Source organism: Pipistrellus kuhlii, unplaced genomic scaffold, assembly GCF_014108245.1.
Source record: "Pipistrellus kuhlii isolate mPipKuh1 unplaced genomic scaffold, mPipKuh1.p scaffold_m20_p_6, whole genome shotgun sequence".
In the NCBI taxonomy this organism is placed as follows: Eukaryota; Metazoa; Chordata; class Mammalia; order Chiroptera; family Vespertilionidae; genus Pipistrellus; species Pipistrellus kuhlii.
In genome coordinates, this window is record NW_023425562.1 from 7,874,378 (window position 1) to 7,892,478 (window position 18,101).

The 18,101-nt window shown below is 41.2% G+C and overlaps 1 protein-coding gene across 4 annotated transcripts in view; it reads left to right on the plus strand.

Moving 5' to 3' along the window:
• Positions 1–445: 445 nt before the first annotated feature.
• Positions 446–18,101, plus strand: part of ELP2 (elongator acetyltransferase complex subunit 2) — a 28,669-nt gene continuing 11,013 nt past the window's right edge. For 2 of the 4 annotated variants that reach the window (XR_004984248.2, XM_036417530.2), the window contains exons 1-11: positions 446–754; positions 1,778–1,856; positions 5,811–5,881; positions 6,706–6,862; positions 7,840–7,917; positions 9,799–9,863; positions 10,656–10,722; positions 11,164–11,304; positions 13,046–13,141; positions 14,193–14,293; positions 14,467–14,598. Coding sequence is in view for 3 of the 4 variants with exons in the window: in XM_036417530.2 (XP_036273423.1) it covers positions 617–754; positions 1,778–1,856; positions 5,811–5,881; positions 6,706–6,862; positions 7,840–7,917; positions 9,799–9,863; positions 10,656–10,722; positions 11,164–11,304; positions 13,046–13,141; positions 14,193–14,293; positions 14,467–14,598 (1,125 nt within the window). In the remaining variant the exon portion in view is untranslated. Of the gene's footprint in view, positions 755–1,777; positions 1,857–5,810; positions 5,882–6,705; positions 6,863–7,839; positions 7,918–9,798; positions 9,864–10,655; positions 10,723–11,163; positions 11,305–13,045; positions 13,142–14,192; positions 14,294–14,466; positions 14,599–18,101 lie in introns of those variants that run through there. The other 2 variants (XM_036417531.2, XM_036417533.2) reach the window with 2 other exon arrangements.

Genomic DNA, 18,101 nt, shown 5'->3' on the forward strand with positions numbered 1-18,101 from the left:
GCGCATGCGCAGTGCGGCCCAGAACCCCGTCCCCGCCGGCGAGTCCGCGTGGCCGCCTGTTCGCCGGCGCCGCGGGGCACGCAGGGGCGGGACGGAGGGCGCGAAGGCACGGCGGCCGAGCGCACTGTGAGCCTCGAGACCGATGGGGAGGCGGGGGCGGGGACCCTTTCTTTCTTCGAAGCCCTCCGCGCCCCTGCGCTACGGAGGCCCGAGACTCGCTCGCCGAGGCTCCCTCCTGAGTCAACTCCGCTGCTGCTGTGAGTCCCGGCGTGAGGGGCAGCGAGACGTTCCGGACGCAGTCCCGGCTCAAGTGCCGAGGCCTTTCTGGAAGGTCCTGGATTGCTCCGGCCGGGCTTTGTCCGGGGGACGGAGGCCGCGTGTGTGCGCAGCACCACGGTCAGCAGACCAGGGGTGGTGGCGAGGCGGGGGGCGGGGCCATTGGCGCCAGGGCCGGGGCCGGGGGGCGGGGCTTGGGGCGGGCCCGCCTCCGCCCCGCCCCCCGGCTGCTTCCAAAACGCGGTGCGGATCACGCCGGCGGGATCGGCGGCCTCGCGCGTAGTTCCGCTCCGAGGGCGGAAGTGCGCCCCCCGGACTCGGCCTCGGACCAGCCAGCACCATGGTGGCGTCCGTGCTGGAGGCATCTCACGTATTCTGCTGCCCCAACCGGGTGCGGGGAGCCCTGAGCTGGAACTCCGGGCCCGGAGGACTCCTCGCCTTCGGCACGTCCTGCTCCGTGGTGCTTTACGACCCGCGGGTGAGCGCGGAGGCCGGGCGGGCCGACTGCTGGGCGCGGCCGGGCCAGGGGGCGGGGTGTGCGGTCTGTCTGGTCAGCTTCGGGCGCGGGCACCGTGACCCACCAGTGACCTGTTAGCCCCCGAATGAGGACGATCTTTTCTGAAGCCTTCTGTGGAAACAGTAGAACTGCTAAAAAAAAAATTAGTTTGGGTTTTGAAAGATTTGCAATGTAGGTATGGATTAAATCCATGATCACAGATGCTATCTCATTTCTATATTTCCTGCAGTTATAAACTGCCACTTGTATTTTAGCTTTGGACATTTTATGTTTTTTAAGCAATTCTTTCATTTATTGATTTGAGAGAGAGAGAGAGAGAGAGAGAGAGAGAAATTGATTCATTGTTCCGCTTATTTGTGCATTCATTGGCTGATTCTTGTGTGTGCCCTGACCCGAGCTATCCTGCCATGGCTGGAATTGGACATTGAAAAGAAAGTGCCATTGGGGTAGAAAGGTCATAGGGGGAGGGTATCCTCAGCACTCATCAGGTGAGGATCAATACCTGATTAGTCATGGCATGCAAAGTGAACCATGAATTTGTATCCGTTAATCGCAAATTATTGGAGATTTTTCCCTCCCTTATCAAAACCGTCAGATTGATGCAAGCATGATAGAAGTAGGGCCCTGAGACCTGTGGGAGCACCAGGAAGATGTTTCTTATCCAGCCTGGGGTATCAAGACAGGCTCCCCAGATGAGGACGGGAGTGGGAAGGGGACGTGAGTCGTGCACAGGACCGAGGCAGATGGAGACCGGAGAGCTTAGTATGATGAGAGCATGGGACACTGGGAATGTGGAGTGTGAAAAAAATCAGTGACTGGATGGTTTAAGCCACAGTGACAAGTTTACAAATGAAAGGAAGGTGATTTTTTCTGGAGTCATCCTGAACTTACATAAAAAAAATACTGAAACCTGATTTTTACTAATTTAATGATTCCTCTGTAGGATAGATTTTGATTTACTAACTGGTGCCCCCTTTGTTAAAGGAAAGGGTTGTCGTTACCAACCTGAATGGTCACACCGCTCGAGTCAATTGCGTACAGTGGATTTGTAAACAGGATGGCTGTAAGTATTAATCTAACTGTTAAAGCTGATCTGAATTGTTTTCTAATAAAGTATGATTAATCATTTTTCTTTCATCACGTCTCTTACCATCAGCTTATCTGATATTGTGCAATTGGAAAATAGAAGAAAAATGAACGTTATGTCCAATGAAATATCTGACTTGAAAAAAAAGAAAGAAAGAAAAATATCTGACCTGTATTTTTCCTTTATTGCAGTTGAAGTAAGGAAAACACAGCAGAGCTTAGGGTGAGGGTAGAGGCAGCCCTGACTGTAGTAAGGCCTTCTGCCATTGCCCAGAGCTTCTGCTTGAACGCCTGTAAGCAGGGCCCATGGTAGGACCCGGGCTGGGATTCCAAAAATTTGGCTTGTTCCTGCCACAGACAAGCTTTTTTTTTTTTTTTTTTTTTTTTTTTTTTAGGCAGGACATTGCATTTTTTCTTGACCCCGGTTTGTACCTTAGTAACACCTGAAAAGGAAAGGCTCGGACTGAATCAGGGGAACTTTTGAGGTTCGTGCCACCTATGAGATAAAACTTACTTTCAGAATAATACAAAGGGGTTATTCACAATTTTCATTCTCATTCTATAACAGTTCTACAGTGGCCCTTTAAGCAGCTGTGTGGTGTATGTATTTAACACAACAGGTTAAATACAGAAACAGATATGATAATCCAGCTGTATGCTAATAGATGTTAAAGAGATTTGCAGAAATGTAAAACAGTACCTCTTACTAATTTTTTTTTTGTTATAGAAAATGTAGAGGTTTTCTTTACCATAAAAATGTTTTTGTTAACATGCAATGGAATTTATTATTATTTAAAAAAATACTTTTTATTGATTTCAGAGAGGAAGGGAGAGAGAGAGAGAGAAACATCAATGATGAGAAGGATTCACTGATCAGCTGCCTCCCACTGGGGACCAGGCCTGTAACCCCAAGCATGTGTCTTGACCAGGAATTGGACCTTGACCTCCTGGTTCATAGATGCTCAACCACTGAGCACACCATCTGGTAATAATCTAATAAAAGAGTAATATGCAGACTGACCATCACTCTAACACACAATATGGTTGCCCCCATGTTGTCAAAGATCCTGCCCCCATGTGGACACAAGATGGCCACCACAAGATGGCCAGCAGGAGAGGGCAGTTGGGAGGGACCAAGCCTGCAAGGGAGGGCAGCTGTGGGCAATCAGCAAGAAGGGGAGGGCAGTTGGGAGGCACCAGGCCTGCAAGGGAGGGCAGTTGGGGGCGATCGAGCCTTTAGGGGAGGACAGTTAGGGGTGACCACGCGAGCAGAGAAGGTAAGTTGGGGACAAACAGGCTGGAAGGGGAGCAGTTAGACATCAATCTGGGTGGCACGGGAGTGGTTAGGGGGTGATCAGGCTGGCAGGCAGAAGCGGTTAGGGGCAATCAGGAAAGCAGGCAGGTAAGCAGTTAAGAGCCAGCAGTCCTGGATTGTGAGAGGGATGTCTGACTGGCAGTCGGACATCCCTTGAGGGGTCCCAGATTGGAGAGGGTGTAGGTTGGGCTGAGGGACACCCCCCTCCTGGCCCCATGCACTAATTTCGTGCACTGGGCCTCTAGTTTTTAAGAAAAATGATAAGTAGTTTTCAGATTTCTTAATTTACATTTCTAATGTGTTTAATATTGGTACATAGAGTCAGTCCATATAAACAAGGGCTTTATAGGGTCCCCAAACATTTTTAAGAGCATAAAGGAGTCCTGAGAGCAAGTAGATTATCTCCAGGTCTCTCTTATCTCTAACACTAGCGGCTCTGGAGGAAGGGTCCCTCAGCCCGATCTGCCCCTTCTCACGGTCTGGGAGGACCTGGTGATCAGGGGAAGGCGATGTCCCATCACACCTCTGCTGCTGCCACTGCCAACAGTGCAAGCCTTGGCCAGCCCTGCTTACCTGAGCCTTGGGCGGTCCTGGGTGGCTGGGCAGCAGGCATCCAAGGCTTGCCTGCGTCTCAGGCCGGCCCTGGGCGGCTGGGGGACTCCGGAGGCAGGTGCGTGGAGCCTGTAGCCCCTGAGGGACTGAGGGGAATAGGCGCCACCATTTTTGAGTGTGTGGCAGTCAGTTAGCATATTCCTCTCTTTTGGCTGTGGGTGCTGCTATCTTTGCGATGGTGTGAGGGTCAATTAGCAACTTTATTAGATAGGATTCTGTATTTCCAGAGTGTTTAGTTAGCATACTGCTTTTAGATGTTGCTTCCAAAATACGATGCAATTTCCTCAAATGACTTAAATATGCCTAATGGAGTTTTCTTATGGACTCTGAATTAATTTTTATTCCACAAACACATAATAAGAGCATTCTGAGCCAAGCACCAATACAGAATTTCCTGAATTAGTGAGACCTACTTTGATTTTGTCTGTGACATTAAAAAAAAAAAGTTGAATAAGCTACTTATTTCAGTTGGTAATGCAGGATTGATTACATTAGGTTAGTAAAAATGATTAAATAGTAGAAAAAGTGGCTTTTAATGCAAATATTAAAACACAATCGTAATTTTATTAATTGCCACCAAATGACATAAAGACTACTTGAATCTCAGTATACGGATTTGCTATAAAAAATTTGGACTTGTATATTTTATCTTCCCCTTAAAAATGAGGTTACGTAAAATAAATTGCTTGTGCATCGCTAATCTGTAACTATTAGGATTGATTTGCTCTAAGAATAGGGTTCTGCCATATTCTTTCTAACCCACAGATCAGGTGTCTTATGGTGATGCTCAGAATCACATAGTTAAATAGCTTAATTTCCGTGATGCTTGAAGGTATTAAATCCTAAGACCATAGCTGGCTGAGAGCAGGGTTAGGAGGAAGCTGGAACTTCTGAGTCCTTGTCTAATGTTCTTTAGACAGTCCCCCAGCTGCTTCCCCTAAATGTCTATCTAGCACATAGGCCAGAAGAAACAAATAAATGGAAAATCCAAACTAAAATTATATATTATTTTTCCCTTTTTAAAAAACCTAGATTGAGAGACAGTCTACAAAACTACTGGCAGAGAGTTTTGAATCTTAAGGGAGGAGTTGAAGGAGTGAGAATTCTTGGTAGGAAAACGAGCATGAGTAAAAGCTCAGGTGTGATAGTATTGTGGTTATGTAGAAGAATGTTCCAGTTCTTAGGAGATCCATAGTAAAGTGTTTGAGGATCAGAGGGCCTGATGTCTGTAACTTATTTATTTTTTAATTTAATTTATTATTTTTTTAAATTTCTTTATTGATTAAGGTATTACATATGTTTCCTTATTCCCACATTACCCCACCTCCCATTCATGCCCCCACTCCCCTTTTAAATATATTTTATTGATTTTTAAAAAATATATATTTTATTGATTTTTTACAGAGAGGAAGAGAGAGGGATAGAGAGTTAGAAACATCAATGAGAGTGAATCATCGATCAGCTGCCTCTTGCACACCCCCTACTGGGGATGTGCCCGCAACCAAGGTATAATACATGCCCTTGACTGGAATCGAACCTGGGACCTTTCAGTTCTCAGGCCAACGCTCTATCCATTGAGCCAAACCAGTTTCGGCTTTTATTAATTTTTTTTATAGAGAGGAAGGCAGACAGAGAGGCAGAGGGATAGAGAGAAACATCGATGAGAAAGAAACATTGATCAGCTGCTTCCTGCACACTCCCTGCTGGGGATATGCCCGCAACCAAGGTATATGCCCTTGACTGGAATGTATGGAAAATAATACAGTAATTAGTAAATAATAATAATACAAGAATAAACTTTCGCATACTCATAACTAAAATCTACTTTTCCCCCACTCTGTACATAGAGAACAAGCTATTAACAACTATGGCAAAATGTTAACAGTTGGTGAATCTATGTAGACGGCATATGAGTTTTTTTATAACTTTCCTATAGCTTTGAAATTTTTCTAAGTAACTGTTAAAAAAAATGAACAGAAATATTTACTGAGATATCTTTTTCAGCTCCTTCAACTGAATTAGTTTCTGGAGGATCAGATAACCAAGTGATTCACTGGGAAATAGAGAATAACCAGGTGGGTAGGCATGTTTATAGTTGTAAGAAATGTCCCAGTTCTGTTTGCCATGTTCCATTTTGCAGCTATGCTTGATTTAGGCAAGTGTCTTGTGGGGATGCTAAAATCACCACGTAGTAGTTTGATGGAGAATAGAATACTTCCAAAGTATAATCTATCAACCCCCAAATTTTAAGTTCACAGTGAAAACATCTGGCAGACACTACCTTTACTAAGATATCAAGGTTAACTTCACTAAAATTGGGACAGGTTGACATCATGGGTGTGAGGCACTTAGATAGTATTGATGACAAAACATCAGACTTAATTCAGAAAGGACCATTCCACAAAGCTGGCCTATGTTCTTTAATTTCTCAATGACATGGACATTTTTCCATAGTAATAAGCATATATTTACCTACATTATCCTTTTTATTGGCCATAGTGTATGTGTGGAATAATTAATCAGTTCCCTATGAATAATTTTTTTGTTTTTACTATTATAAAGTGTGTGATCAATGCCTACATCCTCTACCAAAACAAACACAAAACAAAACAAAAAGCCAGTGTGATGAATTTAGCTTTTATTACTTGTTAAACTATTGCTGTTAGCACCTCCGATGGATTCTTAGATGTGAGATTGCTGTGTCAAGGTTATGCACATTTTATGTGTCATTAATATGGTCAGATAGACTTCTTGAAAGTTAACATTCTCTTCAACTGAAAGGACCTACTTCTAGGTCTTACATTTTATCAGTACCATTCATTAATCCTGTGATTCCAGTTAGAGGTGAAACTGGTAATTCCTTTTTATCACAATGTTTTTGCCATTTTTTCTGACTCAGCTTTTAAAAGCGATTCCTCTCTACGGCCATGAAGGACCTGTTTACGCAGTGCATGCTGTCTACCAGAGAAGGGTATCGGATGCTACATTGCGTACGCTGATGGTTTCTGCAGCTTCAGATTCCACTGTTCGAGTCTGGTCTAAAGAGGGTTCAGCAGGTATGTTTAAAGACTTTATAACCTAACTAGAGGCCTAGTGCGTGAAATCCGTGCACTCACGATGGGGGTCCTCAGCCTGGCCTGCGCCCTCTTGCAATCTGGGCACCCTTGGAGGAGTAGGTCTAAGCCATCAGTTGGACATCCTTAGCACTGCTATGGAGGAAGGAGAGGTTCCCACCACTGCCGCTGTGCTGGCCGGCCGTGAGCCCGGCTTCTGGCTGAGCAGTGCTCCCCCTGTGGGAGCGCACTGACCACCAGGGGGCAGCTCCTGCATTGAGTGTCTGCCCCCTGGAGATCAATGTGCATCATAGCCACTTGTCATTAGCCTTTCATTATATAGAACTAGGGGCTCAGCGCATGAATTCGTGCACTTTGGAAGGAACTATGGGCTGCGAAGCTGTGGTGGACACTGGGGTGGGTCTCGGCCCATCCTCCACGCCCCCACCGGCACCTTCTGCCATGATCCCTGACCCTCTGTTTGCTGGAAGCCCTCTTCCACTGCTGCCACTCCCATGCCCTGACGGCACTGACCCCGCTTACACCTACTGACGGCGTGGAGCAATTGGGGCCAGTGCCGGCAGCGGGTGTAAGTGGGTCTGGTGCTGGTAGCAGGCGCGGGCGACAGCAGCAGGTACAAGTGGCTGGCAGGACCTCAGTGCTTGGGAACAAAGAATTTTGTTCCTTGCACCTACCATGTTCCTTGCACGCCCCCTGGTGTTCAGTGCACATCATAGTGACTAGTTCCACCATTCAGTCTATTTGCATATTAGGGTTTTATGTATGTACAAGGTAGATGTAAATTTCCTCCCAGCCTTTTCATATAAGTAATTTTATTCTCTGTAACCTTGTTAAACATTGACCATTTCAATTCACATGGTGTGTGGGGCTCTAACCCCTGCTAGTGTGTTGATGCTGCTCAATCTCTAGGTAGATAAGCTCAGAGTCAGTCGTTCATGGTGTTTTTCATTAATTTTTAGTAACCTGCCTTCAGACCTTGAGCTTTGGAGATGGATTCACTCTGGCTCTCTGCTTATCTTTTTTGCCTAATACTGATGGTGAGTATCTTCTTAAGAGCAATATATTTTTATATCTCCCTATGACCAGAACCTAAAAGAAACATTTGGTCTCAATTTTGTATCTAAATTTTTTCATGAAACAGGTTGAGACCTAGCTAATATACTTTGTTTTCAATATTCAAAAGATCTGAATATAGAACATAAGATTAAAAGAGGCTATTAGGATTTGGTAGCTGTTGAAAATTTAAATGACTTCATAATGTAACCAAGATTGATACTGCTATTTATGAAGTATATTGCTGATGTATGTAGATCTAATTTGGGAAAATTATCTAGCTCTTTAGTTGGTGAAGGTCTGGGATAAGTTGGAAAAGTACTGAAGGTGGACCATGTGAGCATTTCTTATGAGAGGACAGCCCCTCTCCATCCTGCATGATAACATTTTTGCCTAAGACCACTCACTTAAAATCTCCAAACAAAATTTTCCCTTTTGCTATGAAACCCATCTGTACTTCCTTTGATCATCCTTTGCAGTGATGATGGCCAGTGTGAGTCTGACTCTCTGTCTCCTCAGTTGCCTGGAGGATAGGCCAGGTGGAGAGAGGCGGGTCTGGAAGCCACCAATCTCTTGCCTTTTGGGGTAGGAGTTGCGAACTCATGGTTTCCTGTGATGCTTCCATTTTGTGTGAGGATTCCCTGGGAGGAGGAACTCACACATTCTGGTTTCATAAATTCGAATTTAACGTCTTCCCACATACACTGAGGCCAAGTGACTGGAGTTTTTTGGTTTTGTTTTTAGTGGATTTATAGTGATAAAATCTTTGAAAAATTCACCTGGTAGCAAGGTATTTCCCTAGAGAAAGAATTCCTACTTTATTTTGCTCCACAGTCATGAAGGCTATCTCTTGGTAATGTGAATTACTTTTTTGTGCTATTAAAGAAAACCAATTTTACACTTGCACCTCTCATAGCTTTTTAACCAGGTATTTAATTATATGTGTTTTTATTTGGTTCTCTAATTGCTTCAGGAATTTTGTTTTACTATTGGATTCTCAAAATGTGAGACCCTCAAAGTAACAACCATACCATGATTGCATCTTTGTGCAGTAACCATGATGCCAGGCTGAAAGTAGCTCTTCATTTTATTATTCACCTAGAGGCCCGGTGCATCAGTTTGTGTACTGGTGGGGTCCTTCGGCCTGGCCTGTGGGGATTGGGCTGAAACTGGCTCTCTGACATTCCCCAAAAGATCCTGGGTTGTGAGAGGGTGCAGGCCAGTCCAAGGGACCCCATTGGAGCCAGGGAGGGACCACGGGAGGGCTAGGGCATGCCTGGCCCATCTCACCCAGTCCCGATCTGCCGGACCCCAGCAGCAGCTAACCTACTTAGAGTTTTTATTTTTTGTTAATCCTCTGTAGTACAATATGCTATGCTCAGTATAGATATCTTGGGTGAGGATTAACAAAAAATTTTTGTTAACCTACTTAAGGTAAATCGGAGCGTCTGCCCCCTGGTGGTCCATACTTATAGTGACTGGTTGAACAGTTGAACAAATGGTCAGACACTTAGCATATTAGCCTCTTATATACATAGATTGGATTAACTTTCCATATTAGTCTTTGGTCTAACAGTGAAAATGCTCCCAACTGCTCTCGAGCTTCTCCTTTTGCTGCTTCTTCTATCATAAAATACATATCATGGAGAAAAGGGAATCAGTAGTCATTCATTGCCAAGTAACCACTTAATAGGACATTTAGAGTGTTTACTTTATTCCTATAGACATTTATTGAGCATTTTCAATTTGTTCAGTGATGTGAGAAATAGAAACACGGTTCTTTAGTTAGAGCTTAGAATCCATCATAGGTGATAATCATAATGTCTGATTGAATACTTAACAGCAAAGCCTCTTTTTTCCCCCAGTACCGATATTAGCATGTGGCAATGATGACTGCAAAATCCACTTATTTGTTCAAGAGAATGATCAGGTAATTGATGATGTTTATGAAGAGACTGACATTACCTTCTGCTTAATTACATTTCTTAATGTCTATTTCCAGATTATAGGATTTCAGTAATGTTCTCATCTAAATCAAAATAATCCAATAGGAGTATTTCTTTTACAATTCTTTGTTAGATGGTTTCCCACCAAGCTGCTGCTGCCTTGACTACAGGTCCAGGGTTGTTAGAGGGAAATGTGTTGCTAGGTGGGGGAAGAAGGGAAGGGAGATTCTGTGGTAGTGTTTTTTCTTTAAAGTTTTAAGTGAAGAACATCATACCTACAGTGAAAACACTCCCTGGTAGTGTTTATTGATCCTTCTGAACCTTATGTCCACTTTGAGTAGTTAAACTAGGGGAGGGAATTTCTAGAAAGGGGGTTGTTAACTAGAACCTCTTTTATTTAATAAAGGAGATAGTTTCTTTGCATTCTGTAAGACAGTTTAAAATGGTTGTGAATGTCCCACTACCCACCTTTTATCTATGTTACATCATAGCGTATATCATTCTATTTTGTAAACATTTAGAGTATTTGAGGTCTACAAATCTACTTAGCATTGCTCAGGTGATATAGGTGATTATGAGATTTTTCATGAGACCTCTATCTTGTGTCTAATATGGTAGTGTTTCCAGGTTTTTAATTTTATTTTTATTGTGTGTGTGTGTGTGTGTGTGTGTGTGTGTTTTAGAATAGATGCAGCAGGACCAACTGAGACCAAATGAAAGATATACATGAAAATATTAAATTCTTACACCGGTCCTAATGATTTTTTATCTTACAGTTTCAGAAAGCGCTGCTTCTCGGTGGACACGAGGATTGGATAAGAGGCGTGGGGTGGGCAGCCTTTGGTCAGTATGAAATTTTCCCAAGTTACTGAGATGAGGACTGGACTGGTGTGTGTAACCTCCAAGAAAGCAGCCCCCTATGTTTCATTTAAAAATTTTCTTTGTATGTACTGTTAGGAAAGAGGATACTTATTCCTCTGTTAACGATTAATTAGAAAAGAGGATCCTTATCCTTTCTGCTAACTATTAATTGGGGTGGTAGAAGATGAACAAGTTGATGTTTAAAATAGGACATGAGCCTACTATTCCACATGCAGGCATTCTTGAAAAGTTCTCTGTAGATCTTAGTAGACAGTATATAAGAATATCACATGCTACAATCATTTATCAGCATTGCACTATGTTTGTCAGTGTCAGTAAAACTGAATATAGGTCAAATGAATGAAGGGTAAGGAAACAAAATCTTATTTTTTCAGGAATAATAATTTTTTTTTTTTTAATTAGGTAAAGATCTTTTCCTAGCAACCTGTTCACAAGATTGCCTGATACGAGTATGGAGGATGTATTTAAAATCAACATCATTAGAAACTCAGGATGATGATAATATAAGACTGAAGGAAAATACTTTCACTGTAGAAAATGAAAGTGAGTAATAATGAAAATATTTGATGTAATAATACTTAGGTCTCCTAGCTGAATCATTTTTGTTTTATTAGAAAACCCATGTTAGTTTTTCAGAAATATCAGAGCCTTCCATGAAATTTGATACTGTGCATTTTTCCTTTTTAAAATTTTTATGAAACAAATCTTTTTTCATATATAAAACTTATTTTTGTTGTAAGCCATACTAGTGAGGTTTTTTTTTAAAAAAAATTTAAAATATATGTTTTATTGATTTTTTACAGAGAAGAAGGGAGAGGGATAGCTCTATCCATTGAGCCAAACCGGTTAGGGGAACTTGTGAGATTTTTAAAAAGGGTTGAAAATATTTCAAAATGTTTTCTCAATACATTAATTTGTATAGTGTTACTAAGTTTGTAATTTTAGCATATGAAGATCAAAAGAAATCATGTGAATTAGCCGTACCTTAGTTGGAAGATACTCTATTGTACAAGACAAGCTAAATCCCTGCAGTTGAGGAGTATACATATTTCTGATTTTCACACTGTCTGGCATCAGAACAGTATCCCTGCATGCGGTAGTGATCCTGTTGAAATAATTGTATTTGAAGAAGTTATTTTTGTTTGTTTTTTGAAGAAGGTATTGTTGGATATGCATCTAAATTGTGAAGTTAGTTCTCAGTGAGCATTGTTCCCCCATGAATTCTCTTCTTTGTTATTACTCTTCTCAATTATAAAGCCCATAAGAATTGAGATTTTGGTAACAGTTTTTATTTATTTATTTATTTATTTTATTTAAAAAATATATATTTTATTGATTTTTTACAGAGAGGAAGGGAAAGAGATAGAGAGCTAGAAATGTCAATGAGAGAGAAACATCGACCAGCTGCCTCTTGCACACCCCCTACTGGGGATGTGCCCCCAACCAATGTACATGCCCTTGACCGGAATCGAACCTGGGACCTTTCAGTCCGCAGACCGACGCTCTACCACTGAGCCAAACCGGTTTCGGCGGTAACAGTTTTTAAAAAATATTTTTATTGACTTCAGAGAGGAAGAGAGAGGGAGAGAGAGAAATAGAAACATCATTGATGAGAGAGAATCATGGATCGGCTGCCTCCTGCACTCCCCTTACTGGGCATCGAACTGCCACCCAGGCATGTTCCTTGACCGGTAATCGAACTCGGGACCCTTCAGTCCACAGGCTCTATCCACTGAGCCAAACAAGCCAGGGCTGAGATTTTGGTAACAGTATTATAGGGGGTGGAGAGAGGGCAAAGAAATAGTATAACCCGCATATTATAAGTAGCTATTCCCAAAGTTGAATTTTTGTGTGTGATATTTTTATGAATTATTTTGTTTGAAAGGTCACAAACTTTCAAACTGACTTGTCTTCCTGTACTTCTGCATTTATCTTTTTTGTTTGTTTTGTTACTCTTCACCTGAAGATATTTTAATTAAACCCGAGACTCTGATCCACAGGCCAACACTGTAACCACTAAGCAAAACTGGCCAGGGCTATCTTAATTTTTTTAAAACGGCAATTTACAATAGATTATTATACTGTAATGATGATAAGCACAGCCAGGAGGCTGGTGTGCCTGCTTTTTGCTTTTAAATTGGTAGTATAACAATATATCCCAGAAAATATTAAAAATAGAGTATCATCTTTAATGTTTATTTCTGACCGGGTAGAGAAAAGGTAGAGAAAAATTTATCTGGGAGAGCTTTGAGGAAACAGCGCTTCTTCATTGCATTTGTTAAAGGTATTAAAATGGAGTTTGCGGTTACTCTGGAGACAGTGCTGGCTGGTCACGAAAGCTGGGTGAATGCAGTTCATTGGCAGCCTTCATTTTACAAAGGTAGGACAAAAAACATACACGAATCCCTTCCGCATCAGTTAAATCTCCCACGCAGAATGTTACGCTGACCAAAATGGAGGGCAGTTTGAATGTGATTAGAAATCTCAAATGTAAGACATTTTCAAGTTGACAAAGTGTAATACTGCAGCCCTGTTCTGCTGGACGCTCAATTCCACTGCATATTGCGCTCCTGAGCAGGAAAAGGGTGATTCTTGCCACAGTTACTGAAAGTGCCTCACCCCAGTATCTTTTTTTTCTGGAAAGTTTCAGACTATTATGGGATTGAAGAGAAATTGACTTTCGGGCAAACTTCACTGGATCCTTTACCCTTGGCAATACAAAGATGGTAATACTGACATGCATAATTTATGAGAAAATAAGATCCCCTCGTCCTTTTGCCCTTAACCTCCACTTCTGAGTGATGGTTGTGTGCATGCTCATGCTGGTGCTAGGTGGAGCTGAGTAAGGCACAGCTTCCTTCTTCCCCAGAGCTGAAATAGAGACTAGCCATCATTACTGTTCAGGTAACCGCTACTCAGCTTTAATTATATTATACCTTATTTGCTACAGTTTAAAAAAAAAAAAAAGATGTAGATATTGAGGACCCCTGTGTATTCCCTGAGCCCTTGCCTCTCCATCCTTCCCTAGAGGCAACTGCAGTACTGAATTCTGGGTATTAGCATTCCCAGGCATGTTTTTATACTTTACACATTGATGTCGCCACAAACAGCAGTTTCACAGCTACTGACTGACATGATCTCAGTGTGTCATTATCCTCTTACAACTTGCCTTTTTAGCTTACCATGCTAATCATTTGGAGTTGTATCCATGTTGATTCATGTTTATTTTTATTGCAGTTTAATAGTACACTATTTATGCCATCACTTGTTTACTTGTTCTTATGGTAGACATAAACACAAATCTGGTGTTTCCAGATTTTGCTATTGCATTGCTAAAGGGAATGTTTTTGCAATATCCATATTGTGTTTTCTAGTAATCTACAAACACAATGCCTGGTGAAAACCTAAAGAAGTTAGTTTATATTTTTTAGATGGTGTTCTACAGCAGCCAATGAGATTATTGTCCGCCTCAATGGATAAAAGCATGATTCTCTGGGCTCCAGATGAAGAGTCAGGAGTTTGGCTAGAACAGGTAAAAATGTGGATATTTAAGGAATTGGGTTTATAAACTGAATATTTGATTCCCAAGTCTGTATTCCTAGAGCTGCAGATCTTCACTCTCTGTATATGTTAAATGAGTGAGACCATAATCTCTGGAACCAGTGGTTTCTGTTGATTACGAATTGTTTTCTGTTATTGCTTTAGGTTCGAGTAGGGGAAGTCGGTGGAAATACTCTGGGATTTTATGATTGCCAGTTCAATGAAGATGGCTCTCTGATCATCGCTCATGCTTTCCATGGAGCATTGCACCTATGGAAACAGAATGCAGCTAACCCAGTAAGAAAAGCACTTGAAACCCAATTAACTTATAGCACTACATAGTACCAGTAGAGACACTTAAGTTCTAATGACATCTCTTCTTTTTGTAAGCATTATACTATAGTTTACTAGGTAAGAAATTCATATTTTCCTAAGAATGAAAGTATTCATTTCTCCAGCATTCGTGAGGCATTGAAATTTGCACATATATAAAATTTCTACATAAATGAACTTTAAGCTAAATACATTTTAAGTTCTTCCTTTAAGCTATATAAATATTTTTATGGGAGCTTTTCCTAAAATGTGTAACTTTCCTATTTTAAAGAAGGTGACATAGTTTGATATTTTCTTGTTGAATGACTGGGTACTCCATAGATAATGATTGAACAAGTGACTGACAAAACGGCATTCTGAACACTGTTATTTTGTGATGGGTTATATTGATGCTCTCGGGCTGTTATGTGTAATTCTACATCGCCTTACAAGTATTGGGCCCTTTTAGCTTTTTCTTATAATTTTGGCCTCTTTTCAAAGATAAGTAATCTTCCTCTGATCATGCTGAACATTATTACATCTTTTACTTTCTAATTTGCTTATGTCCTGCTTGGGTTTGGGAAATGCAGTAGCAGAAGCATAGTGGCTAAGAGCACAGGTTTTGGACTAAGACATCTGAATTCAGCCGGGACCGGTTTGGCTCAATGGATAGAGCGTCGGCTTGGGGACTGAAAGGTCCCGGGTTCGATTCCGGTCAAGGGCATGTACCTTGGTTGCAGGCATATCCCCGGTAGGGGGTGTGCAAGAGGCAGCTGATCGATGACTCTCTCTCATCGATGTTTCTAACTCTCTATCTCTCCCTTCCTCTCTGTACAAAATCAATAAAATATATTTAAAAAAAATATTAAAAAAAAAAAAAAAAAAAAAAAAGACATCTGAATTCAGATTCCGTGCCAGCACTTACTAACCAGCTGTTTGTCCTTGAGGACATTACCTAAGTCTGTCTCAGGTTTTTTATTTGTAAAACGTGAATAGTAATAGCATCTAAACTTAAGTTTTTTATGATGCTTAAATGAGTTAATATTTGTACAGCATAAAAAACAGGTCCTGGCATATAATGGATACTATATAAATGTATTTTAACAAATGAAAGAAGTCAGAACATTGACTGAAATGTGAATCACCAGATAATAGCTTCCTTTATAAAGTACAAATTAATGGATTTGCATAATGTTTAATTTGTGGACTTTGTAATAGGTGTGTTACCTATGAGGATTTGACTGCTCAGTACATAGGGTGACTTGCTCTTTCCCTTATGTCTTCTATTTGTAGTTGATCTTCATGATTATTTATACTTTTTTTTCTAAAAAATATATATTTTTATTGATTTCAGAGAGGAATGGAGAGGGAGAGATAGAAACATCAATGCTGAGAAAGAGTCATTGATTGGCTTCCTCCTGCATGCCTCACACTGAGCCTGAGCCTGAAACCTGGGCATGTGCCCTGATCTGGAATCGAACCCTGACCTCCTGGTTCATAGGTTGACGCTCAACCACTGAGCCATGCTGGCTGGGCTTGTTTCTACTATTAAGTGAAACAGGAAATCATCAGTGATGACTTTTAGAAAGAAATATTTTGGGGGATAAATTTAATTTCATTCTTAACTCAGAGCTGTATTTCAGGTGGTCTTTTATACCCTTCATAGGAAAAAGCATCAGATGAGTAAGGAGAAACTCAAACCAGAAGACATAATCTCACTATACTTGTGCTTCACATTTATAATAGCTACTTACAAGTATTGAGCGTGATTTTTTTTTTTATTGACTTTATTTTTTAGAGCAGTTTTAGGTTCAAAGAAAAATTGAGCAGAAAGCATGGAAGATTTCCCATATAAGCCCTCCCTTCCCGCCTGTTGGCCACCACCCCCAACCTTATGCATGTCAACATCCTAAACCAGAGATTTACATCTGTTATGAGCAAGAGTGATTTTTTGTTGTTGTTGTTAATTCTCACCCGAAAATATTTTTTCCATTGATTTTTAGAGAGAATGGAAGGGAGGGGTATAGACAGAAAGAGAGAAACATCGATGTGCAAGAGACACATCAATTGGTTGCCTCCAACATATGTCCAGACCAGGGCTAGGGATTGAGCTTGCAATCGAGGTGCGTGCCTTGACGGGAATTGTACCCAGGACCCTTCAGCACATGGACTGACGTCTGTCTACTGAAGCAAACTGGTAGGGCAAGAGTGTGGTTTTTAAAAACAAACTGCCTTAGGACTTGCAGTGGAAGACTGTTCGGATAGTCCAAAAAGCTGCCCTTTGTTCAGTACTTTCCGGAAACCCCCATTAGTGCTAAATTCAGAATCAGTTGTGTGCCACAGAGGAAATTAATAGCATTTCTTTGTCATAGCCTTTTTATTTATTTTTGACCAGAAAATAGTACAGTTTAACTTAATCACTGACCCCATTCATCAGTCTTGTCTCTGAATGACCTTTTAGGTATTTAGACAAATTTAATTTTCCTCTTAAGACAAGTTTTACCATCACTTGGTTTTTGCCCTAATAGACATTCAAAAGTTGTCAAGCCTGGCTGGTGTGGTTCGGTGGTTGAGTCATAACCTATGAATCTAGAGGTCACGGTTTGATTCCTGGTCACATGCCATGCCAGGGTTGTAGGCTCAATCCCCAGTGGGGCCATGCAGGAGGCAGTCGATCAAGGATTCTCTCTTCATTGATGTATCTGTCTCCTCTTCCTCTCCCTTTCGCTCTGAAATCAATTAAAAAAGAAAAAAGATGCTCTGTGGCCATGGCTAGGAGACTCAGTTGGTTGGAACGTCGTCCCCTACTCCAAAAGGCTGTGGCTCAGTCCCTGGTCAGGTCGCATATGGAAGGCAATCGATTGATGTTTCTTTCTCACATCAATGTTTCTCTTCCTAAAATCAATAAAGACATATCCTTGGGTGACCAGCTAAATGACATTTTCTGTATTTCGTTATCATTATTTATATGGTGGCTTGTGTAGGCTCCCTCAGAAAGTGAACCAACTAGGCTTGGTTCACCTTTTTGTTTTCTACTCTGCAATTCCCTTTACTTAGTAAAGGAAGCCATTGAGGCATACAATTGGAATCTAATACCTCATTTTACACAGTACTCTTTGATTATTTAGTTTAACAAATAAATACTCACAAAGTACCTCCTTTGTGCTGATGTTGTGTGTGCTTTGTAAATATAAACTCATTTAATTCTCATAATTAGGTATTCTATGAATTAGGTAATTTTACACAAGAGTTAATTTAGGCATAGAAAGGTTAAGTAGTATTTGGCTTCTAGGAGGTATTCAATAAATGATGAATGGAGGGGTATTTCCCAAAGTTACTTTTTTTAAAGAATTTTTAAATTTTTGTTAATCTTCACCCAAGGATATTTTTTCCATAGATCTTTAGAGAGAGTGGAAAAGAGAGGGAAAGACAGAGAGAAACATCAATGGGAGAGAAACACATCGATTGGTTGCCTCCTGCAAGGCCCC